This window comes from Callospermophilus lateralis, chromosome 13 (assembly GCF_048772815.1).
Source record: "Callospermophilus lateralis isolate mCalLat2 chromosome 13, mCalLat2.hap1, whole genome shotgun sequence".
Taxonomy (NCBI): domain Eukaryota; kingdom Metazoa; phylum Chordata; class Mammalia; order Rodentia; family Sciuridae; genus Callospermophilus; species Callospermophilus lateralis.
Window position 1 is genome coordinate 77,542,642 of NC_135317.1, and position 24,848 is coordinate 77,567,489.

At 52.7% G+C, this 24,848-nt stretch overlaps 1 protein-coding gene across 1 annotated transcript in view; it reads left to right on the plus strand.

The window, feature by feature from the left end:
• Positions 1 to 24,473, plus strand: part of Lrrn2 (leucine rich repeat neuronal 2) — a 62,909-nt gene extending 38,436 nt beyond the window's left edge. Inside the window, exon 2 of the mRNA XM_076831603.1 lies at positions 22,012 to 24,473. Within this exon, the coding sequence (XP_076687718.1) occupies positions 22,244 to 24,382 (2,139 nt within the window). The 5' untranslated portion in view covers positions 22,012 to 22,243 and the 3' untranslated portion in view covers positions 24,383 to 24,473. The remainder of the gene's footprint in view (positions 1 to 22,011) is intronic.
• The last annotated feature ends 375 nt before the right edge of the window (positions 24,474 to 24,848 follow it).

The window sequence follows — 24,848 nt, forward strand, 5'->3', positions numbered from 1 at the left end:
GTGCCTGTAGCCCAGCATGGTGGGTGGCAGGTCTCTAAAGGGTTCTGGACTGTCACTGAGTGCAGAAGGGAATCACTGTGCTCATCTCATCAGTAAGTGGCAACCCCCACCTCCCCGGGATTGCCCGTGTGTGACATCACCCCTGTGAGCCTAGCCCAGTATGCCCACTGCAGCCATGTTGTAGGAGGGGCTTCCCTGTCTCCTTGGCAATAGGCTCCACCCATTCTCCAGCCATTCATTTTCTGTCATCTGTGGAGAAATCATCACGAACATAGAGCACACAGAGTTTTTCAGCGTGAGCTCTTCCCTGTCTCCTCGGGGGACCAAGGTGTCATTTCTGCAGAAGGCAACAACTTGTAAAGAAAAGAACCCTTGGTCCAGGATGACCGCCTGCCTCCACCTCTGTGCAACTTCCTGTATGGCTCTGGACCAGTAAGTTACCTCCGTTTCCTCATCTTGAAATGATTTAAGGACACTTGTCTCACAGAGGTGGACCTGACACTGTTCATGCTCACTTGTGAGTTCCCTTCCTGCCCCTTCCCCCAGCTTCACCCTGTCCCTTGTAGGCATGAGGTAGAGAGGGAAGCTGGGGTGATTGGCAGAAGCCCTCTGCCCTGGCGCCCTGGCGCTTGGAGTAGACAAATGCAGAATCCGGTGGGGATTCAGGCACATGGCCTCTGTCTGTCACCTGCCCCCCACAACATGGTCAATCCTGCTCCCGTATGGCTTCGATAGCCACCCCTAGGGAGAGACTGTCACCCCAACAGGAAGCTACCATCGAGGAGAACCCCCCCTGCCAGCCAGGGGGAACAAAACTGTCCCTGCCTCACCCGCCATGGGCTGAGCACCGGCCTGTGCCAGATCCTGTCGGACGGACGCAGAGGGGCTACTAGAATGGAGCTGTCCCAACCCCTGCCTGAGACGCTCGGTCTAAGGAGGCCAAGGAATGCCCCATGGCTCCTGCTACACTAGGTAATTCCTGTGGGGGCAGGAAGTGTCACAAGGGTATGACAGCTGAGCTGACACTTGAAGGATGATTAAGAGCTCCCCAAGCAGAGAACGGAAGGACATTGCAGAACGCCAGGTTCAAAGACATGAAAGCACAAAACAACCACCTGCTCCTGTGGAGTGGAGAGGACAGGGACGGGGAGAGGAGGGCGGAGCTGGGACAGAGAGAGTGGGGATGGGGCTGCCCTGGATAAAGGAGAGGAGCAAGCGACCTCTCCTTACAAGGACAGTCAGGAGACACGCTGTCAGGCCAGATCAGATGGAAAGCCCGGGTGGTGACTGTGGGATGTGGGGACAGAGCTGCGGCACCTTCAAGGAGGAGATGGGATCAGGCAAGCCATGAAAACTGGTAGCATCTGACCAACGATGGAGGGGCCATGGCTCTGGCCGCCATTCCCATCTCACCAAGCGGCCGATCGCCAGAGGCCCCCTTTTCTATGACACTGCATTAGTGCGCAGATGGATGGACGTGGGCCTGTGCCCACTCTACCTACTGGGAAAGGGTACTCACTATTGAACACCTGCTGTATGCCAGACACTGCCCGCCTGACTCTCTATCAGCATTATCCTATTGAATCCCCAAGATAACCCTGTGAGCTACTATTCTCATGTTATGGCACGGAAGCTGACAGGCAGAGAGGTTAAGTAGCGAGTTCAAGGTCACGCACCTGGGAAGAGGCCACATGGTTGGATTTGAACTCAAGTCTTTCTCATCCTAAAGTCTCTGTTCTTTGCACCATGCCGTGCAGAGCACTGAGTTCCCAGCTTCCTGAACCTGGTCTCGGTGCAGCCCCTGGGGTTCGGGAGGAATTTATATGACACTGACGCTGCTTTCATCATTAGAAGGCTGTCAGCAGGGTGACAGGGAACGGTAGATATGGAGCTGTCACAGTGGGAATAAAACGATGTGATGAGGAAGGCACTCCATCACCGCTCTGCCTGGCGAGGCTCCTCGGCATCATCCTGCTCCCGGAGCACCCCTATGTTCATTGGAGCCCCCTCCCCAAGAGGGTGGAAGTCAAGCCTCAAAATCCACCCCTGAGTTCTGATAGATGAAGTCATCCCCATGGCAGGAGGCCAACCCATCATCTTCAGAACCAAGCAAGGGCCAAAGCTGTGCTTAACATTGGGGGGCAGTCAGAGGCCCCACTGAGAATCTCATCAAAACTGTGGGCATCCTCTCCAGAAAAATGCACCTGTGCTCACGCGAGAACACGTCTGCATGCAACACAGCTGATTCCCAGAGCTCTCCACTCCAGCCGAGGACTCAAGAGGTTACAAGGGCTCTCTCTCTGGAGATGCCAGCAGCATAAATATCTGATAAGCATAGTGTCTGACAGTCGTCCCTTCTGACCCCTCCCCGTCCTGAAGCTCCTGGAGAAAGTGAAAGAAATGTAACCCAGATCCAGTCATTGGTTTTTCGTTTTTGGTTTTGGGGTTTGTTTTTTTGTTTTTTTGATTTTGGTACTGGGGATTGAACTCAGGGGCTCTCAACCACTGAGCCACATCCCCAGCCCTATTTTATATTTTATTTAGAGACAGGGTTGCCTCACTGAGTTGCTTAATGCCTCACTTTTGCTGAGGCTAGCTTTGAACTTGCAATCCTCCTGACTCAGCCTCCAGAGCCACTGGGATTATAGGAGTGCGTCACCATGCCTGGCCCCAGTCATTGTTTTAAGAGTGTGTTAGGGGTTGAGGGCTGGGGTTGTAGCTCAGCGGCAGAGAGCTTGCCTAGCAAGTGCGAGATGCAGGGTTCGAGCCTCAGCACCACATAAAAATAAGTAAATAAATAAATTAAAGATTTTTTTAAAAGTCTGTTGGCTACACCTGCACGGGGAGGCTGAAGCCACTGCTGTGATGAGAGTGTCAGATTATTCGTCCATTTAAATTGCTCAGGGTCCTTCATGCCCATCACAGTGTGGGTGGCTGCCCATGCCACCAGGAGTTGGTTGTGCATGTGAAAATTTGTGAGGTTCTGAGCCCCTCAGATTCTGGCTCATGGAACCCCTGGGTGCCTGCCCGAGACAAGATTCATTGGAAAATATTTTATAGGAGCAAAACCCCTTGCTCCTATAAAATATGGGGCTGAAGACCCCCTTGGCCACCTTAGAAAGTTCCTGGCCCTCCCTGTGGGAAACACGTGCATTTCTGGTACAGCTGCCTAATCACTTGTTTAAACTAGACATTTGATGTGTAATGATTCCTGGCTGGGGCCAGAGTCACCATCAACTGTCCCTTGCAGGGACTAACTCTCCTGGATGGACCCTAGTCCCCCTTCCTCCAGGCAGCAGTCGCAGGGGCAGTCCTTCCTGAGCAGAGCTGGCTATGTGGGGGAGCACTGAGGGCAGTGGGTGGGGGTTGCTCTTTGCAAGGTGGCTGAAGAACTGAACGTCCTCCTCCTTCCTTGCCTGCCCTGCTACTCATGGCCACAGAATGAACCCAGGACCTAAGGAGTGATGGAGTACTCAGCCACGAGTGGAGCATCTTGGGTCGCTTCCCAGCTCATCCAGTGGCACTCAAAGGGCATCTCCTGGCCCAGGACAGCCCTGGGCACGTTTGCACCTGTCTCCCGGTTGAAGGAGACAGGCAATCTGGCAGTAGCTAAGGCTTCCCAGTCCCAGGGACACAGCTTCAAAGCCAGCAGATTTGCTATTTGCCTAGAGTTTTGAGGTCTGGGGACAGAGGCACCAGAGAAACATAAGCTATAGCCACGTTAATTATTAGGATTTTTATCATCATTACAGGGGAGAATGGTCCCCCTGTTAATTCCCTGGGAAGACGAGCTGGCACCATCCGAGTTGCCCAGGAGAGCAACACTGCAAACACAGCCTCCAAATCCACTCCCCTCTAAGCTTTCCCACCTGGTCTGGCATTGTGCCTCTGCCCGCTGCCTCCCCCGACGCACAAGCACATGTGTAAGCATCAGTACACGCACACGCTCACTGCAATGGGTTTGCTCTTGTTCCTATCTCACTGCAAGAAAACTGACTGAGCTACCGCAGAGATAAGGAGGTGTGGGAGGAGGATACTCCTGCTTTAGGCTTTCTGCTTGCAAGCACCCTGTTCTGTAGGCTCTCTCACAGCCTGTAGGAAAGCAGGGTCTTCAGCATCACACAGTGCTGCACTTGAATCGTGGCTTTACACGTACTAGCCGTCTGACCTCAGGCAAGTTGTTTAACCTCTCTGAGCTGCCATTTCCCTTGCAATAAATGTAACACTATTTGTCTCAGGGTGGTTGTGTGGATTAGGTTTATTTTCTTTTTGTTTTTGTTTTTTTTTTTTAAGTTTTGCAAAAGGCCTAGCACCTAGTAAGCTTTCAATAAATTGTACCTGTTAAATTCAAGGCCAGCAGTGGGGTTATTTTTATTCCCATTTTAAAGATGAGAAGAAATTGAGGTTCAGTGAGACTCTCCTGTAGATGGTAAATGGGAAAGTTGTAATTGGAACACTTGATTTCCACCCAGGACAGACCTCTTTTCTTTCTTTCTTTCTTTCTTTAAACAGGGGATTGTCACTGAGTCTTACCCCCAGCTCTTTTTATCTTTTATTTTGAGACAGTGTTACTAAATTACCTACTCTGGCCTTGAACTTGCAATCCTCCTGACTCGGCCTCCCTAGCAGGATTACAGGCGTGCACCATCACATGCAGCCGGACCAGATCTCTGAATGCCAAACCCTTGAGGGTCACTTTCTGGGGAGGCCTGGGTGACGGTGCTGTGGGGCCAGTCAGCCCTTCCAGGTAGCCATTTGGCTTTTCTCTGCAGCCAGCTCTGTCTTCCCCGACTGCCCACCTGGGAACTTCTCAGAGAAGTGCCCACAGTGGGTGCCCAATGCTGTGGTTCAGTCTCTGCCAGGTGGGGTGAGGGAATGTGGGCAGATAGAAGAGACCCTGGAAGCAGGTAAAAGCCTGGGGTCTCATGGGGTGGGAGAAGATGGTGCTAGATGAGGAGTAAGGAGAAGGGAGGGCGGAGAAGAGACAGGAGGGAGGGAGGGGGCAGTCATAGGCCTGCTAGCTGCCTCAGGAAGAGCCTTGTGGCTGGATCCTGCAAGCCCCCAGGAGAAGCCTCACATTCAGAAAACCTAACTCTTCCTTCAGATGATAATAATATATGCTTAAGTCTGGAGGCTGCTGTGATCTGAATATGTGTGCCCCCGCCACCAAATTCCCATGTTGAAGCCATCTTCAAGGTGGTTTCAGGAAGTGGGGCCTTTGTGGGTGATTAGGTCATGAGGGTGGTGCCCTCACCAGTGGGGTTAGTGCCCTTGTGGAAGAGGCCTCATATAGCCACCGGTCCCTTCCACCACATGAGGACCCATGAGACCACAGCCTTCCCCTATGAGAGCCAGGAAGCAGGTCCTCATCAGAACCTGAATCTTTTTTCTTTTTTAGAATTTTTTTTTAATATTCATTTTTTAGTTTTCGGCAGACACAACATCTTTGTTTGTATGTGGTGCTGAGGATCGAACTCGGGCCACACACGTGCCAGGTGAGCGCGCTACCGCTTAAGCCACATCCCCAGCCCAGATCCTGAATCTTTTGATACCTTGATCTTGGATTTTTCAGCCTCCAGAACTGTGAGAAATAAATCTGTTGTTTATAAATTACCCAGTTTATGACATTTCGTTATAGATATCCAAATAGACTAAGACAGAGGAAGACTGAGCTGTGAAATAAACCACAATGGATTGTGAATCTATAGTGAATGAATTATATCTCAAAGCTGTTGTTTATATAATTATATAAATATGCATAAGTACATGCATGTTGTGTATGATATATACAAGTGACTACATGTGTAGATGTCCATTTGTAATCATATATTACAAGCACTATTTCTGAGCAGGGCACAGTAGTGCACACCAACTATATATATATATAGTTTGTTTGTTTGTTTGTTTTAAGTGCTATGTTAAGTGCCCTGGATTAAATCCCTGGTACCAAAAACAACAAACAAACAAAAACAGAGCACTATTTCTTGCCCCTTACTAGCTGCATGACTTTGGGCAGGAGTCTTAACTCCTTTTTAATGTCAGTTTCCTCCACTGCTCAATGGGAATGATATAAGGATTTAAAAAGATAGTGGCAGGGCTGGGGTTGTAGCTCAGCGGTTGAGCACTCGCCTCACACATATGAGGCCCTGAGTTCGATCTCAGCACCATATAAAAATAAATAAATGTATCGTGTCCAACTACAACTAAAACAAATAAATATTAAAAAAAAAAAAAAAGGTAATGGCAAGTGCCTGGCAGAGAATAAACCCTTTATGCAACTTGCTAATTGTATTGCACCCATTTCTGCTAAACAAGGCATATACTAGTACCTCCTCTTTAGATTTGAGGAAACAGCCCCCAAGGATGCTTCTGGGTGCCAGTGTGGAAGGCAGGTGCCTTGTCTGCCTCACCTTAGAAGGCTGTGCACAGGGTGGGGCTCAGTGGACATTGGTATACTGAAAAGTATGTCCCTCTGCTCCGTGGGGCCCTGGCACTGGAACGCACAGCTCTGGGTGGCTGAGCTCTCTGGGTCAAGCCAGGCCAACCACCTGGGGAGGCTGAAGAGGTCCCCAGCCCCAGGGACCCCCAGAACTTAGAGGCCAGGGGGCCTTTCCAGAACTGTGAGGGGCCAAGCCACACTCCTCTTGAGTTACCTAGCCTCTGCATACCTCGATTTTCTTATTTGTAAAATGGGAAGCTAGTAGTTCCCACTGAGAGGTGGGGGTGGAGCTCCGTGTGTTAACACGCAGGAGCGCCCAGGTTAGTGCTGGCCCTCACATAACTGCTTTGGACACTGAAGCCTTAGGCTGGGGAGAGTGAGCGATCACATCTGGGTCCCTCTATGCTCTTGCTTCCATGGAGCAGGAGGGAGGACCAGAAAAAGCAAAGAAGGGAAAAGAAAACCCCAGCAAATACTTCTCCCAGCTCCATGGCTCCTGGGGGAACTGAGCTGCATAATACAATGGGATTTAATAAAATGCCTTTAACTCACAAAGTTTGTCTGCTGCCAGCTCCTTAATTAAATTGCCTAATGCTGCTTCGCGATGGCAGCACAAGCCCCTGTGTTTAAAGAGCACCGCGTTGCCATGGCGCTCCCCGCCAGGGCCAGGGCGTGGGGGAGCATTCAGATGAGGCAGGGCGGCCCTTCCTGCCGCCTCCTCCCTCCAGCCCCGGCCCCCGCCCCGGCCCCCACCCCCACACAGCCGCACACTCTGCAATACACAGACTCGGGGCTGCTGCCTTCCCCAGGAAAGGTTTGAATCCCAACTAAAATGCTGAGCCGGGGGCTTTCAGAATGGGAGATCTGGAGGCGTCTGCACAGAGCAGAGTCGGTCACCGGTCTGTCTGTGGGGGTTCCAGCACAGGGCAGCCCTGTGGGGCCCGGGGACATTCAGGCGTCCCCACGCCTCCCCCTCCTCCCCTGGTGCTCTGCACAAATACGCCAGTCTGTGTGCTCGGCTTAGAAAGGTCGGGAAGCCCCGGACTAGAGTCTGATTGGTTTGATGAGAAACACGGTTTGTTCTTTGACTCACGATGGGAGCGGGGGAGTGGAAAGAGAAACTCGCTTGCTTATGGATTTTCCTTCAGAGCCAGCGATTCTCAGCCCTGGCTTTGCAGGAAAACCAGTTGGGGATCCCCTCCCCCGCCCCGCGGTGTTTTATTATGAAAATTTCCAACAGTGAGGTTAAAGGAATTTTACAGAGAGCAACCGCACGCCCCCACTCAGCTTCTATGGTTAACCTCTCACTACACTTGCTTTTCTCCCTTCTCTCTCCATCTACCCATCAATCCATCTTATTCTTGGTGCATTTGAAAGTAAATTGCAGACATCAGTACTCTTCTGAATACTTCAGAATCAATGACGATGGGGTTCATGTTTTGTTAATAGTTTCTTTAGTTTTGATCAAAACTTACATACAAAGAAATCCTGGAAAAAAAATTTTTTTTTCAATGCCAAGCCCAGTCCTTCCCTCCCCAGAGACTGGTTTACTGCTCTAGAGGGAGATGTAGGCTTTGGTGGATTGTAAAGCTCCCGGATGTCATGGAGATGAGGCTCAGTGGTAGAGCACTTGCCTAGCTTGTGTGAAGCACAGGGTTCGAGCCTCAGCATCACACATAAATAAAAAGAAATGAAAAGCGTTGTTGTCATCCACAAGTAAAGATATTTAAAAAAAAAAAATCCTCTATGATTCTATGCTGCAGCCAGAGCTGAGAAACAGAGATAACAGGAAGCAAATGATTGCCATTTCAATGTCCCTTTTGGCAGAAGGCAGAACCCTTCTGGCCTCATCTAGGCCTGTCCCCTGCCTACTCTTCCAATGCCATTCCCCTTCTTGGCACTCTGCACATATGCATCCTCGTCCACACTCACACTTCTCTTCGTGTGCACCTCTGTGTACATGTGAAGCCATTTGTTCTCACATTCGTGCTCCTGAGGTCTCATGCATATTTCTCAAGGCAGAATCCACATCTATTTCAGATCTTATGCATGTCACAGCAGCGAGGCCACATACACGTTCCTATGATAACCAAGGTACTTACGACGACCAGGATGGTGGCAGTGGACGGGGATGATGATGCTAGTGGAAGGAATTCACCATGGAGCATGGTGATGCCAGCAAGCAGAGAATGCTGCGGGTCACACTGAGGATGATGGATACGGCGGTGACGTGGGTGGGCTGACTGTGGCGATGGCGTGGTGGCATTGAGATGATGGTGGCTGCCATAGTGATGTTGCCTATCCCTGTGAGACTTTTGTGCCATAGATGGTGATACCTGTCTGGGAAGAATGTTGGTTGTCACATGACAGGAAGGTGACCCCTGGGCACACTTGGGACCCCTGATTGCTTCAAGTGCTGCTCCTTCTGAAATTCTGAGACCACCTGAGAACTTTCTCCCACTGGAGCCTAGAACAGGCTCCTGCCGAGCAGCAGCAGCCCTGGCTCAGCTGCTGTCCCACTGCACTTGAGGACAGAGCCCCAGGGCTCGGTGTGGTGGAGCGTAAGGACATACATATATTAAAGGTAAACACCTGGACTGGGAATGCAAGCCATCTCATGATCGATAGAGATTTTATTTGCTACCTGTGAGGTTTCTGTTCCCTTCATGCCTACTAAGCTCCAGGGAGGACAAAGAACAATTGCTCTGCTCCCCTGGGCTTAACTCAGGCCGCAGGGATAGAAAGGAGCAAGGTCCCAGACAACTCCTCACCTCTCAGCAAGGCGTGGCTGACATCCCTCTGAATTGTACTAGGCTTTAAGGATGAGAACCAAAGTTGGGGCTGCTAAAACACACTACAGACATACGTATTTATATATAAGCCCAGAGAATGGTGCTGGAAAACTCTTTTAAAATAATGTTCAATCCATTCATTTTACATACAAGAAAACTACAGTAAAGTAGATAGTAAATAAAACTCTGTATGTAAGATCTCCAATGACACAAAGTGACCTCACTCCTTCGATCTGACGGGATCTTTAGAATGGTCCTGAGAGTAGGCAGGACACCCTGCTCATCTGACAGATGGCTCTCAAGTCTTCCCAGATTCTTTCTACCAAGCAACAAGCCTGGTGATGCACTCTGAGCTCACGGTGCGTGTTGTTTTCAAGTCGTCTGTACATCTCTGTCAAAAAGCTAGGAAGTCATAGTCTTATCTCCACTTTTCAGAGGAGAAAGCTGAGCATGATCAAGGTTAAGCATCTTGCCTGAGTTTGCTCAGTTGGTAGGTGGCAGAGTGGGGACTAGAATCAGGATCTCTATTAGCTTTCTGCAGCCACCATGACAAAGTACCACAAAGGGGGCCTTAAAATGACACAAATGTATTGTCTCAAGTTCTAGAAGTTGGAAAGCCAAAGTCAAGGACGGTCTCCCTCCCTCTGAAGGATGTAGGGGAACATTCTTCCTGGCCTCCACTAGCTTCTGGTGGTGGCCAACCATGGTGACACGGCTCGGCTCACAGTGGCAGCACTTGGGTCTCCACCTCCATAGCACATGGTCTGAAGTGTGACAGCGTGACTGTGCTTTTGCATGGCATTTTCCTCTTCTTATAGGGACACTCGTCACACTGGATTAGGATTTTCCCTGATGACCTCATCTTCACTCAATTTGATCTGTAAAGACTATTTTCAAATAAGGTCACATTTGCAAATTGCTTCAATGTACCTTTATAGGGGGACATAGTTCAACCCATGACAATGCCCCCCTCCCAAGCCAGTGGCCTTGCAGCCTGTGCTATGTACACTTCTGCTTCGTTCACCTCACCCCTTCTCTCCCCACCCCCTTCTCTTCGGGAGGACCAGGGCTCCCTCTCCCGCAATGCAGAACACGGCGGGCTGGGAGTACTTTCCATTTTCTGCTCTTTCCAAATTATTACCAGCTACTAAAGTAGAATCATGAAATATAGGTGGGCTTTTTATCTTTTTTTATTCCCAGACAGTAAAAAAATCATTAGGGTTTGCTCTTAATTAGTTTAATTTTGAAGCTTCTAAATATTGATTTAACCTACACTCCTTGGTCCCTGCCACAGTCACTGAATTATGCCTGTTATTGATCACAGATGAGAGCAGTCTGCTGGTCCCCCAGCTGGCATGCTGGATTCGGAAGGCATGGGTAGGCATGGAGGAGAGGGAGCCCCTACCCGACTGGTAAAGACCTTCCTTCCCTTGAAGAAGGGCTACTGTGCTTAAGCCAGGTGACTGATTTTTCTCTTGGTTTGGCCCAAACCCTAAGGAGCTTCATTAAGACGAAGCTGGGCTAGGGGTATAGCTCAAGTGCCTGCCTGGCATGCAAGAGGCCCTGTCCCCATCCCCAGTACTTAAAAAAAGAAGTCAACTGAAAATCTCCTCCATTCCATTCTGATCTTAAGGAAGAATGGGGCTGGAAGAAGGTGTAGGGTTGGTGTTTAGAGCACAGGCTTCAGCATCTGCTTTACCAGCTTAATGTCCTTGGGCACCATTGGTGAGATGGACTAGTCACCCCCATGGCAGTGTTATTGCGAAAACAGTGCTGTCACTCCGCTCCACTCAGGCCCTACCCCAAGGCCTGGTTCACAGTCGAACTCCATCAGTGGCTACCTCTAACATCACTGCCCTCCCGCTGGGAAGAGAAGACTGGACTTGGAAGCCTCATCCCCATCACCTGTTTGCTTGGATCTTGGGAAAGACACTCAATGCTCTTTCCACTAAAATGGGGGTCTTGGCATCTGTGAGAATCAAATATGTCTTATTTGTTCTGCTATAAAAGAATACCACACTCTGAGTGATTATAAAGATCAAATTTATTTCTCACATTTCTGGAGGCTGGGAAGTCCAAGATCAAAGTGCCAGTGTCTGTGAGGACTGCTCTCTGCTTCCAAGAGGGAGCCTTGGATACCGCATCTTCACATGGCAGAAGGCAGACAGACCAAAAAAAGGACCAAATGCCCTCCTTTCATATCAGCATTGATCCATCCCAGAGGATGGAGCCTCCATGATCTGAATACCTCTACAAAGGCCCCACCTCCCAACTCTAGGTCCCTGGAGATTGAGTTTTCAGCATATGAATTTGGGGCATACATTCAGACATACAACACAGGGTGGTGAGTATGGAAGATTTCACCTACAAGGTGCATCTGGTCTTGATAAATATGAATACTGATGACTGTAGTGGTTACTGGCTTATCTGCCCTCTCCCACTGCCCTCTGCCTGCAGTTATCATGTGCAGACAATGTCCTCTCCACACTTGCAGGACCTACCAGGAATGTCTCCTTGGAATTCACTTCCTTTGTTTTTATCCCAGGCTCTCGGCTCCTGATGCAGAACATCTTCTGCAGTCTGCATCCACAGACCTGCTGTTCCAGGCAACACTCCCCATGAGTTTTTTAAAACAGTTTTATTGAAGGAAAATTTGCAGACCATCCAATTTACCCATCTTTTTGTGCACCATGTAATGTTTTTAAGCAAATTTCCTCTGATTTGACCAACTTCCTACATGAGGTAGAGTCGTGGTCTCCCCCTAGGTTGAACCTTGCCATTCTTGCTCTGTGACAACTTTTATACCCTAATCCAGAGTTTTCTTTTGTTTTTAACCTGAGTCTCCATCTGCCCTACCTGTAATTTGTATCCCTAGTCCCTCGTATGCATGAAGTATCTGGTATACAATCAAGGCTCTGTTAATGCTCCTTGGATAGAACTTCCTTGTGGCCAGGATAGGGAGGGGTTCTGGAATAATCTGTCAGGGTAGTAACAATGGTGCCTTTATATATATATATATGACTGGGCATTTAACCCAGGGTTAAATTTAATGACAGGGGCACTTGACCACTGAGCCATATCCCCAGTCCCTTTTTATATTTTATTTAGAGAAAGGGTCTCACTGCGTTACTTAGGGCCTCACTAAGTTGCTGAGGCTGGCCTTGAACTCATGATCTTCCTGCCTTAGCCTCCTGAGTCACTGGGATGACAGGTGTATGCCACATATATTTTTTAATTGAGCACTTCTAGGTGTCACTGTCCTTGGTTTATAGATTTGAACCTTAGAGGTTATCAGGTGTTCATCAGAATTACCTGGAGAGTCTGTTCAACCACAAGTTACTAGGCCCCACCCACCCTCAGAGGCTCTGATGAGGAGGGCTGGACAGGCCTCCAATTTTTTTTTTTTTTTTTTTTTTTTCTGGCACTGCTGGCCCAGGGACCATAGTTTGGGAACCAGTACTCTAGCCCAACCCCTTCGCTTTTCCTATGAGGAGCCCAAGGCCTAGGGCAAGAAGGGACCACACTGCAAAGTCTGTCCCTGTTGTGCTGTCTCCCCTGCCCTCCTCTGCCTCCTCTGTGAAGAAGCTGGGCAAGAGGTGGAGAAGGCAAGAGCGGGGAGTCGGGGGACTGCAAGAGAGAGTCTTGTGCGGTTGGGGAGGGACAAAGGAAAGGACTAGGTGAGGGAATGGCCAGGGCAGCCCTAAAAGAGGTGGTGAGAACTGACAGGCCATTCTCACTGCAGTTAGAGGGGGAAAGGATAAAAAAAAAAAAAAAAAAAAAAAAAAAAAAAAAAAAAAAACCACCATTGGCCTCAGCTGCAGCCATTTATCTCGGTGGCCTGCCCAAGACAGCTGACAGAGGGGGAAGGCGCGAGTCCTGCGCGAGACCAAGGCTCCTTCCGCTGTGTGATTTATCTCTGAGCTTCATCTGGCAAACCTGCTGATGAAACGAGTCTCCTTTTCTCTCCGCCTCATCAATTTTCATTCTGATTTCATTTTCCTTTTCCGTTAGAAGGGTTTGGCCTTTCTCCGTGTTTAACTGGCCTGCTCCCTGCTCGCTCTGCCCCCCTCCCTGCCGCGCCCCGCAGGGTCTGTCCCCCTGCACCACAGCCCTGAGAGAGACTGAAACTCCTCTCAAGCAGCACTTACTCCCCAGCACCACCTCCTTAACAGTGTGGGGCCACCAAGCCCTGCCCCTGCCCTCAGGCAGCTTACAGTCAGAGAGGAGCCGAGCATCATCTTGGGGGGTAGAGGGAGCAAGGGACTGATTAATGGAGGGGTGCAGAGGATCAGGGAATAGCACAGAGGTGCAGTATCAAATGAGCTTTGGAGACAGAAAGGAATTTTCCAGATATGCAATCAAGGGAGAGGACCTCAGGGCAAGGACACTGTGTGTGCAAAGGCTTGAGGACAGGAAAGAGCATTGCTTACGTCTCTCTGAAATTGTCCCTCTCCTTCCCCTGTCCTGCCCCTAGCTCACAGTGATCTACTGTGGCTAAGGGGGCATCCCGAGACCCTGGCTGTGGGAGGGAGCCTTTAACGCACAACTTGTCCAGATCCCAGAAGGGAGGCTGGAGAAGCTCATGGGTCAGCAGCTGGGCATGACTGCCCATCTGGCTGGTGACTGTGGCCAAAGTGGAATGTCTGTAGGATGTCATCAAGCTGGAAGGTTAGAACCCTCTCTGAGCAGCCCTCTCAATCCTTGCAGGGAGCTCCTGAGAACAGAGGCTCTCTCACCTACATGGGAACGGCTGCAGCTGGGTGGTTTATTGGCTGAGCACCGTATCAGACATCAAGGGTCTACCCATGCACTGGGTCCTAGAGCTGTCCTGAGGACTGGAGGGCCCAGGGCATGCTTTTGGTGACACAGAAGAGGACAGATTTTCTTAGGAAGGAGTATCAGCCTGCAGTGGAAAAGCTCAGAAAAAGAGGGTTCCCTGATCACCTAGGTCAAAGGTGATCTAGAAGACAAGATGCAGCCCCAGGTCTCCAACAAATTGAAGTGGATACAAAGGAAAGAAACTGGACTGAACCAGCTACTGTGTAGACATCCTCTTTAGATTCTCCTGTGAGACAGGTCTTTCCCCATCCTATAGATGAAGAATCCAAATGAAGATGTTCAAGATCCCAGGGCCAGCCAGCAACAGGACTCAGTCCATATTTAACCTCTACCCTGAGCTCCCAAAGAGGCTGGTGGAGCGTGCAGAATTCTGGAGAGAGTTCCAGAAAGGTGAAGGTTAGCATAGGATTATGTGAAATCCAGGGGCAGAAACTTGACTCAGAGATAAGCGCCTTCCTCACCCTGAGGCCAGTGATAAGTGAAAAACTAACGTGGCCATGGAGGGAAGGAGGGTGGGGTGTGTGCCCAGGGAAGACAAGCTCTGGGCTGGCATCTGTCTCTGTGAAGTTGGCAAGGAAAGAGGCAGAAGGGTCAGTCCAGCCAGCCCACTTCCCAGGCAGCGGGTCCTTGGGGCTCCTGAGCTCTGGACAACCAGCCCCTGCCCCCTGCCTTGCGCCTCCTGGCCCTTCTTTTCTTCCTTCCTTCGTCTTTCTCCTTCAAATTTTCTCTGAGGTCCTACTGTGTGCCAGCCTGTTGCAAGAACTGGCAACTTAGAGCACAGCTCCTGCCCCAGGGAGCTCACAGTCTGCAGGGAAAAGCACCAGGTGCTGATAGAGGGACCTAAGCACCCCAGGAGAGGGCACTGGGGGTCAGAGACAGCTTCCTTGAGGATGGGCAGAAGCCCTGGCAGCGAGAGGAGGCAGGCTCAACCTGGAGCTGCTCTCCGTGGCCCAGCAGGCTGGCTCGGCTCCCCTGCAGCCTGTTTTGGTGCAGTGCAATCAGACGGAAATGACTGTGTGCTACCTGCTGGTGCCCTCCATCCTAATTAAGAAATAACGAGGCAGGCTCCCTTCCAGAAATCCAGCTCTCATGCCCTCTGCCGGGTCAGCCAGGGACCTGGCCTTGTGGAGAATGCTGCCCGGTGACAGGTCCCTTCCTCCCCAAGCCCAGGAAGGGTTTTTTACTGGAACCCTGGCCCCTGGCACCCAGACTGGAGGGGAGGGCAAGGCCAGACAAAGGAAACCTCAGCTCCTGTCCAAAAGAGGCCCCCACCTGCTCTGCCCTGCCACCCCGGGGAGGTCAGGTAAACTCTGGAAACAGAATCAGCCAAACAGCCAAGACTGGTGAGTGAGACCCTTCGGGGGTCCATCTGGTTCTTCACCTACTAGCTGTGGGTCTAGTCCCTTAGCTTCCCTGAGCTTAAGTTTCTCATCTAAAAAGCACTTTCCTCACAGGGTTATGGGGCGGGGGTGCATATAGTAACCAGCAAATGGACATCTTGATACATGGAAGCCCTCGGTATTGTCACATGGAAGGGACTCACCTCACCAAAAGAGATGCCCAGAGGCTGTTAACCACTGAGCCACATCCCCAGCCCTTTTTAATATTTTATTTAGAAACAGGGTCTCACTGAGTTGCTGAGGCTGGCTTTGAACTTGCGATCCTCCTGTCTCAGCCTCCCCAGCCGCTGGGGTTACTGGCATGCACAGCCACTCTGGGCTGAGAATAATGATTTTTGAGGCCAGGTGAATTCTGGCACTTTGCATCCTGTCCTGTTCATAAGTGGGTGTGTCTGTAAAAGTGGGGCTTGGGAGGAAGCGCCTCAAACAACGCTTAGTCGATGCACATACATCTCCTATTCCACTTCATCTTTTTAAAGATGCATACTGTATCCACTTTAAATTTTGTTTTTGTGGCTCACCAAATACAGTTTGGTTGGGTTCCCAGTTCATAGGAGAACACCCCCTAACCCTGCAAAGAAAGTGAGCTGCCAGGCCCTGGATACCCAGGAATGGGTGGCAAGCCATGCTTCCCTCACAGGGCTCCCAGACTGACTAGGTGGACAGACTCCCTGCAGAATGCTGACGCAGGTGCTGTGGGGTCTGTTCCGTCTCAGGCAGCCGTGGGAGCCATCAGGGACCTCATCAAAGAGAAGGTGGCATTTGGGTTGGTGTGTTTGATTGACAGGCAGGACTGGGGATGGAACCCAGGGCCTCCTGCATGCCAGGCAAGCCCTCTTCTGAGTTTCACTCCTAGCCTTGGGATGGGTTTTTATGATTCAAGAGGAGTTTGATGGTTGAAGTTGGAGAAGGGTATTCATGGCAAGGTGTGGAAGAGAACAGCAGTTTGCTGGGTTGAGCATCACGTGTCTGAGAACAAGAGGGTCCCCCTGGAGTGAGCAGCAGAACACAAGAGAGGCCCCTCGTAAGGGTCAAGAGCAAGAATGGAAAGAGAAAGTATGTATGTGGAGCGGGTGGATCAAGATGGGGATTTCCAGTCCTGGGCACTGGCCGGGGTGATGCCAACTGGCAGAGATGGGACCAAAGAAGCAAGAGCAGGTCTGGTGGGAGGAGATGTTGGCTTTGGGACAAGTTGAATGTGAGACATCTAGTGGGAAAAAAGGGCTAGGAGTATAGGGCTGGGCCTCTCCTTCCCAGTCACCTCTGATTTGTTCTCCTACTTAGTGCCCCAGAACTTTCCAATAAGAAGATCTAGGTGTCTGGGGGCCAGGAAGTCACCAGGCCATCTTCGTGCCTCAAGGTGGCCTGGCATAGGCAGGCCCAGGTCATAAGGAGTTCAGCCAGAGCTGGGGCCCTAAGGTGTAAAGCAATGTCTAAACTCCAGAGCAGGAAAAAAGGCTCAGGATCTCTTTCTGCTGACCACGGGTTACATATGAGATCCTGAGAACATGGCGCACTCTGAGGTAGGAGGATGAATTCAGTGGATTTAAAGTTCCCCAGTGTTAAAGTCACCTAAATCTCAAAGTCCCTGGTCTCAAGTAGTGATGGAAAAGGAGAGAGCTTCAAAGATGAACTGACTGATGGGGGGGGGGGGTACTGGCTGGGAGGGGGCTTGTGGGAACCTTCTGGAGTGCTGGGAGTTTTAATATCTTGATCTGGGTGGTGGTTGCCGGTATCTGCATACCTAGAAATTCATTGAACTTGGGGGTTGTGCCCTTTGCACACTGCTGTGAATATTTTATACTCAACATTATAAAAGTATTGCAAAAGGAGAGAGATAAGAAAAAGAAAAGAAAGGCCACCATGGGGGCGGGGTGGGGTGAAGGGCACTAACAGACACTCCCTGCTCCTCACTTCTGTAGTCCTGGCTAAAGCATTTGAAGCTCAGAGGGTTAAGTAATTTACCCAAGGTCACACAGCAGACAGCCAGGGAGCCAGGCTCCCACCCTGATCGCAAGGCCCGGGCTCTCCCCCTCCACCATCCCCCTTGGCTTAAGTTATTTATGGAATTCAGACTCTGGAAGACTAGATAAACGCTGAGGCCTCCTCCAGCCCCGAGGTTCTGCTCGCGTGTGATTAAATGAGAGGTGGGAGTGAGGGGCCCTCTCACCTCCCCGAGGAGCTGGAGGCCCCGCGTGCAGAGGGAGGGCCGGCCTTCCTCCTCCTCCTGCATCCCTCCCACCCGGCGCTTATCTGCTGCCGAGGAGGCCGGAGTTTATCAACGCTACACTCAATTATGCTGCCCATCTGTCTCCGCAGCTCAGGGGGACCTGGCACCGAAGCAGCCAAGGCCAGGCGATCCATCACCGCCTGCCGTCCTCCCTCTGGACCCTCAGCTCCCAGGGGCTGGGGCGGGGCACCAGGAGGAGAGGAGGGGAGGGAGAGACCGTGGGCGCCACCGCCTCCTTCTGGATGCCAGGCGGGAGCACCGGGCTGGGCTGGGGGCGGGGCCAAAGGAGGAAGGACACAGCGCCAGCTTCTGACAACAGTGTCCCCAAAACTCTTCCTTTAGAGCTTTGCCAAGGGGCGTAGTTTCACGGGGGGGGGGGTCCAGAGGATCAATTGCACACACTTCCTCTTCTAGAAGCATCCAAGATGCTCCCTGTAGGAAGTGCTTCACCTGGGTTTGCCCACAAAGCCTTTCCGAGAGGAAGGGCTCAAAGGCCCTGCAGATGGGAGTCAGGTAGATTTGTAGACCCAGGTCTGTCTCTAAAGGAGTTTGCAAGGAGGCTGGCACTGGGAGCCCGCCCTGCACTCTGCTAGGGCAGAGCAGGTGTTGATCCCCTGGGCTGGGCTGGTGGGGCAGGTTACACAGTAAAAGATGCAGGGCTGGAATTCTGCCCCCGCTTCATAAAAGCTGTGCAACCTCTGACAAATCACTTAACTTTTCTGACCCTCGCTTGCCTCCCAGGCAAAATGAAACTAATAATTCCTTTTCTCCCTGCACACAGGGTTGATAAGAGGATTAAATAAAACGTACATGTGATCTACATGTTTTCCTACACTTGGTGCTCTGGGGACACAGAAAGCATGTAAGACATGGGCCCTGCCACAAGGAGTTTGCATTCCAGTGGGGGAAAATGTACACGTGATGGTCTGAACTCCTGATCACCCAGGAGATTGTAGATAAAAGACAATTAGCTTTCACCGCAGCTCCCCATAGGAATTGCTAATCAGCCTGCAGGCGTGGGCCATGTGCAAGACAGCCGTAAATGGTGATGGCAGGTGAGTGGGCAGCTCCCAGCTCCATCCTGAAAGGGGCTGTGTGCTCAGCAAGGAGAGGCAGGACTTGTCTGGGCCTGTGCCATGCCAGGGAGTCAGCGGGGCAGTATGAACAGGAGTCACCAATCCCTGCCTCTCCCTGGATCCCAGCACCCAGTTCTAGGCTCTGGGTCCACCAGGAATGAGCTCTGCCTCACCTAGATGGCCCAGCAGCCCCAGAGGCCAGGGGCGGGGAGCTGCCTGGAGTGGAGCTTTCTCAGTGGTTTCTGGGTCCCCTCTGCGTCATTGAGCGCTGACTCAGCACTTAGAACAGAGGTGTTGGAGGAGAGAGAAGCCCTGGCCCAGGCGGCATCTAAAGGTTGAGGACAGGCTGGGGCCCTTCCTGTAGAACCCTCTCCACCTGGGAACTGTCTTGGACTCACAATCATTTTGAGGTTTTGGGGCCACACCTAGCATAGCACTGTTTGAAGCTGTGACATGTGATCTATTTCAGCCCACAGCTCCCACCCACCCACTTCGCCCCGCTCCCCCAGCAGGCAAGCTTAGTGGGAACTTGTTGAGTCCTAGGATCCAACTTCAACACCTTCTCCTCCTCCTCCTCCTCCTCCTCCTCCTCCTTCTCCTCCTCCTCCTCCTCCTCCTCCTCCTTCGGTACCAGGGGCACTTACCACTGAGCCACATCCCCAGCCCTTTTTTGTAGTTTATTTTGAGACAGGGTCTCACGAAGTTGCTTAGCTCCCTGCTAAATTGCTGAGGCTGGCTTTGAATTCACGTTCCTCCTTCCTTAGCCTCCCAAGCCGCTGGGATTTCAGGCGTGCGCCACCACATCCAGCTCTAGGATCCAGGTTTTTTTTTGTGCCTTGAGAAGCCCTGTGGCTGGAGAACCTCCCAACCCTGGGAGAAGTCCAGAGGTCTGTGTGCAACACACCAACCTGTTTAATTCCAACGATAGTCTTCCACATAAGGGAAGGGATGCTTGAGAGATCAAGTAGCTTTCCCAGGCTAGTGAGTGCTACAGCCAAGTTTTGGGTCTATTTGCAGGTGGATCTGCTCTCTTGTGCTAGGTCTGGACAGGTCAGTGCCCTCTGGTACATCAATGTGCAGAAGCTTAGGTCCCGTTCATTGGCAGGGACCACTTCAGGACTCAGCTGCTTCCTCTCTGCCCCCATTGCACACCACAACCCGCCCTCCCCCATGGCCTGTCCCTGACCCCAATCCCTGGCTTGGGCAGCTGGGCTCCCCAGGCTTCCGTTGCACATGTGTGCTGGCGTGTGAGCACATGTGCACACGTGTATTTGTTTCCCCTGAATTTGACGTGTCAGCACACACACCCCTACGCAAACCTCTGTGCCTTTCAAGTCATGGTTGTTTTTTCCACCTTCAGAAATAGCTGCAGAGGAAAGTGGGAAGCAGTCGGAAGTAAACAGGCACACTGCTCTCCAACTCAGGGAAGGGACCCTGCCTCCAGCTGCTCCCTCCCTAGCATCCTGGAAGCCCAGTGGAGTGGCCAAGAGCCCCTCTGGGGAGTTGAGAGTTTGGGAGCTTGGAGGCATGCTGTCCCTTCTTGTGAAAGTTCTGGGCTTTCCACAGCTCCCTAGTAAGGATAGCAACGGGTACCAGCCTCCTATTGCAGCACCAGTGCACCCCAGGCCTCGGGGGAACAAGGCAGGTTGGACCCAGACTTGGGGGCAGAGAAGCCTGTGTAGCTGGCACAACCTCCAGACAGGTTGCTTCCTCTCTCTGGCTGTGTGCCAGCTACAGGGCTTGAGCCAAGGCTTTTGGACTCTTCTGAACCTCAGTTTCTCCATCTGCAAACTAAGGATGTGAAAGCTTATCTCTTAGGCATGTCGTGAGGGTTAAGTGAAATGAGATGTTCAGGATCTTCATAGAGTCCTGGCCAATCAATGGTAGGTGCCAACAGTGTTTGTACGTTTCCCTGGTAATCTGGGACTGAAAGTCCACCTGGAATCTCCACTTAGGAGTCAGACCAGGCTAAGAAGGAAGCATGGGGGTCTGACCTGCTTTTGTTTCCATCTTTGGTTCTAGGTCAAGGCTGAACCTGCCTCCAGGGCAGCCTGGCTTGGTCCTGGGGTCCAAGAGAGAACCTGGGTTGGTTATCCACAGCCAGGAGGGAGGAAGCGGCAGAGGCTTGGATTCTAGGTGGGAGGGATGAGCTCCTGGGGGAAGGGGCTTGAGTCCCACATTACGTACTCACTGAGGACCTGTCTCATGCTCCTGGCACAACAGTTAGCACAATAGTTAGCAAGACAGGTCTCTAGTTGGAGAATACTTTGCACAGATGTGGTCAGGGCTGTGCCAGTGGGGAATGTGGACACTATTGGAGCAGGAGGCCAGCCCCCGAGCCTGCAGGGGTGGAGGGTTAGGAGAAGCTTTCTGTGGGAGGTGATGAGCTTGAGTCTTGAAGAACAAGTAGTTTTCTAAGAGACAATAAGAAAGGGTGGCGTGTCACTGTGACTTCAACCTGGAAGACTTGTGCACAGTGGGTGAGCAGGTGGTAACCAGAAAAGTCAGAAGTAGGCTGGCCAGGCCAGGTCACAGAAGGTTTTCCCAGCAGAGCTCAGCCCCAGGCTACTGAACCCTACAACCTCCTGGGTCACTGTGGCAGCTACTGGGAAGGGAAAGTCCCTGTCTCCAGGGTGGGAAATGGCCACAGAGAGAAGCAGTCCCCCCCTACCCCACACACAACCAAGAAAGCCTAAGCAGATTCCAGGCAGGACCAGCCCACCTCCCCAGCCTCTGTGGATGTGGGATCAGGGTCTGCCGTCGTTCTGCTACAAGGTCTGGGGAGCGCATTCCAGATTTTATAAGCTGGGCTTGTTTCCACCACCCACTTCCCACCTACAAAACCAGGGGGGTTTCTAGAAATTCTCATTTTATCTGGCATTTACCAAGTGAGCCAGGAAGGGAAGGAGGAAAGAGGTAAGAAAGGCTGAAGAATCGATTCCACATGTCTGTGGGCTCAGAATGACTCCGAAGACAGCAATCCCAGCTTGTCCACACTCCCTCCAGACACTGCCCCATGACCCCTTCACTATCCCAGGGCTCTTCCTGGAGGACTCTGTCAGCTGCTAGCCAGGTGGTAGAGAAGGACACGAAAGCCTAAGGACAGTAGGACAGAACCCACGAAGCCTGGCTCCAGTAGTCCCTCTGCTGCCCCTTTGAACAGAGAGACTGGACGAAGGGAAGGGGGTGGAATCTACTTCCTGCTGCTCCTTAACTCTCCACCCTCTCCTTCCAGGGCTGCCTGTGACGGGCCATGGCGATGAGGGAACAGGCCCAGACCCAGCGCACGAGGATGAGGAGCCACACCCAGGAGGGCACAGAGTGACGCCCACCCATGCCCACATAGAATGACTGTCCTGGGACGGCAGTTCCCCAGGCCCTGGCAGGGCTGCTGACCCTCAACCTGCAAAACGCGAAAAGCAGGACTGGATCTACTTGTGGATGGTCCCCTGTCCCCCAGCGCCATCATGAGGCTCCTCGTAGCCCCCATCCTGCTAGCTTGTGTGGCTGGTGCCACTGCTGCTGTGCCCGTGGTGCCCTGGCATGTGCCCTGCCCCCCTCAGTGTGCCTGCCAGATCCGGCCCTGGTATACACCTCGCTCCTCCTACCGAGAGGCCACCACGGTGGACTGCAATGACCTGTTCCTGACGGCGGTGCCCCCAGCGCTCCCTGCAGGGACCCAGACTCTGCTGCTGCAGAGCAACAGCATCAGCCGCGTGGACCAGAGTGAGCTCGCCTACCTGGCCAACCTCACAGAGCTGGACCTATCCCAGAACAGCTTCTCAGACACCCGTGACTGCGACTTCCGGGCCCTGCCCCAGCTGCTGAGCCTGCACCTGGAGGAGAACCAGCTGGCACGGCTGGAGGACCACAGCTTCGAGGGGCTGGCTGGCCTGCAGGAGCTCTATCTCAACCACAACCAGCTCTACCGCATCGCCCCCAGGGCCTTCGCGGGGCTCAGCAACCTGCTGCGGCTGCACCTGAACTCCAACCTGCTCAGGGCCATCGACAGCCGCTGGTTTGAGATGCTGCCCAACTTGGAGATCCTCATGATTGGTGGCAACAAGGTGGATGCCATCCTGGACATGAACTTCCGGCCGCTGGCCAACCTGCGCAGCCTGGTGCTGGCGGGTATGAGCCTGCAGGAGATCTCCGACTATGCCCTGGAAGGGCTGCAAAACCTGGAGAGCCTCTCCTTCTATGATAACCAGCTGGCCCGGGTGCCCAGGCGGGCCCTAGAGCAGGTGCCTGGACTCAAGTTCCTAGACCTGAACAAGAACCCGCTGCAGCGGGTGGGGCCAGGGGACTTTGCTAACATGCTACATCTCAAGGAGCTGGGGCTGAACAACATGGAGGAGCTGGTCTCCATTGACAAGTTCGCCCTGGTCAACCTCCCCGAGCTGACCAAGCTGGACATCACCAACAACCCGCGGCTGTCCTTCATCCACCCCCGCGCCTTCCACCACCTGCCCCAGATGGAGACCCTCATGCTCAACAACAATGCTCTCAGTGCCTTGCACCATCAGACGGTGGAGTCCCTGCCCAACCTGCAGGAGGTGGGGCTCCACGGCAACCCCATCCGCTGTGACTGTGTCATCCGCTGGGCCAATGCCACGGGCACCCGTGTCCGCTTCATTGAGCCACAGTCCACCCTGTGTGCTGAGCCCCCGGATCTCCAGCGACGCCCAGTTCGTGAGGTGCCCTTCCGGGAAATGACGGACCACTGCCTGCCCCTCATCTCCCCCCGCAGCTTCCCCCCCAGCCTCCAGGTGGCCAGCGGAGGGACCATGGTACTGCACTGCCGGGCACTGGCTGAACCAGAACCTGAGATCTATTGGGTCACTCCAACTGGGGTTCGACTGACACCAGCCCATGCGGGCAGGAGATACCGGGTGTACCCCGAGGGGACCCTGGAGCTGCGGAGAGTGACAGTGGAAGAGGCAGGGCTGTACACCTGTGTGGCCCAGAACCTGGTGGGGGCTGACACTAAGACAGTCAGTGTGGTGGTTGGCCATGCTCCCCCGCAGCCAGGCAGGAATGAGGGACAGGGACTGGAGCTGCGGGTGCAGGAGACCCACCCCTATCACATTCTGCTCTCTTGGGTTCCCCCACCCAACACAGTTTCCACCAACCTCACCTGGTCCATCGCCTCCTCTCTCCGGGGCCAGGGGGCCACTGCTCTGGCCCGCCTACCCCGGGGCACCCACAGCTACAACATCACCCGCCTCCTTCAGGCCACAGAGTACTGGGCCTGCCTGCAAGTGGCCTTTGCTGATGCCCACACCCAGTTGGCTTGTGTATGGGCCAGGACTAAAGAGGCCACTCCTTGCCACAGAGCCCTTGGGGACCGGCCTGGGCTCATAGCCATCCTGGCTCTCGCTGTCCTCCTGCTGGCAGCTGGGCTCATGGCCCACCTTGGCACAGGCCAGCCCAGACAGGGGGTGGGTGGGCGGCCTCTCTTTCCAGCCTGGGCTTTCTGGGGCTGGAGTGCCCCGTCCATCCGGGTGGTGTCTGCACCCCTTGTCCTGCCTTGGAATCCAGGGAGGAAGCTGTCCCGATCCTCAGAAGGGGAGACACTGTTGCCACCATTGTCTCAAAATTCCTGAAGCTCGGCCAGTTCTCAGCAGTAGAGAAATAACTAGGACTACTTTTTATCAAAAGGGAAGCGATCTGGGCCAGATGCCCTGCCAGGAAAGCGGCAAGGGCCCACGTGCTTGAGGCCTGGCAGCTGGACCAGGACACAGGGCCTCTGTGGCTCCCAGGGGTTCTCCTGAGGCCTCCAAAATGTTGCTCTTATCTTCTGGGGTCCTCTGCTGCCATTCATGAGGAACATGTCCAAGGAACAGGAAGGACTCTGGCTAGAGCCTCCCACCTCCCCATTATCTACATGCCCAGAGGCTGCTGGGCCTCTGCTTGGCTTTCCCCTGCCTGTGTCCCCAGGCCCTGGCCCACAGGATACACCCCTTCCTCTTCTCTTTCTTTGTACAGTCTCAGTTGCTTGCTCGTTCCCCTCCTGGGCAAGGGCTGAAGGAGGCCTCTCCTTCCCATCTTGGGGGATCACCCCAAAGTGGA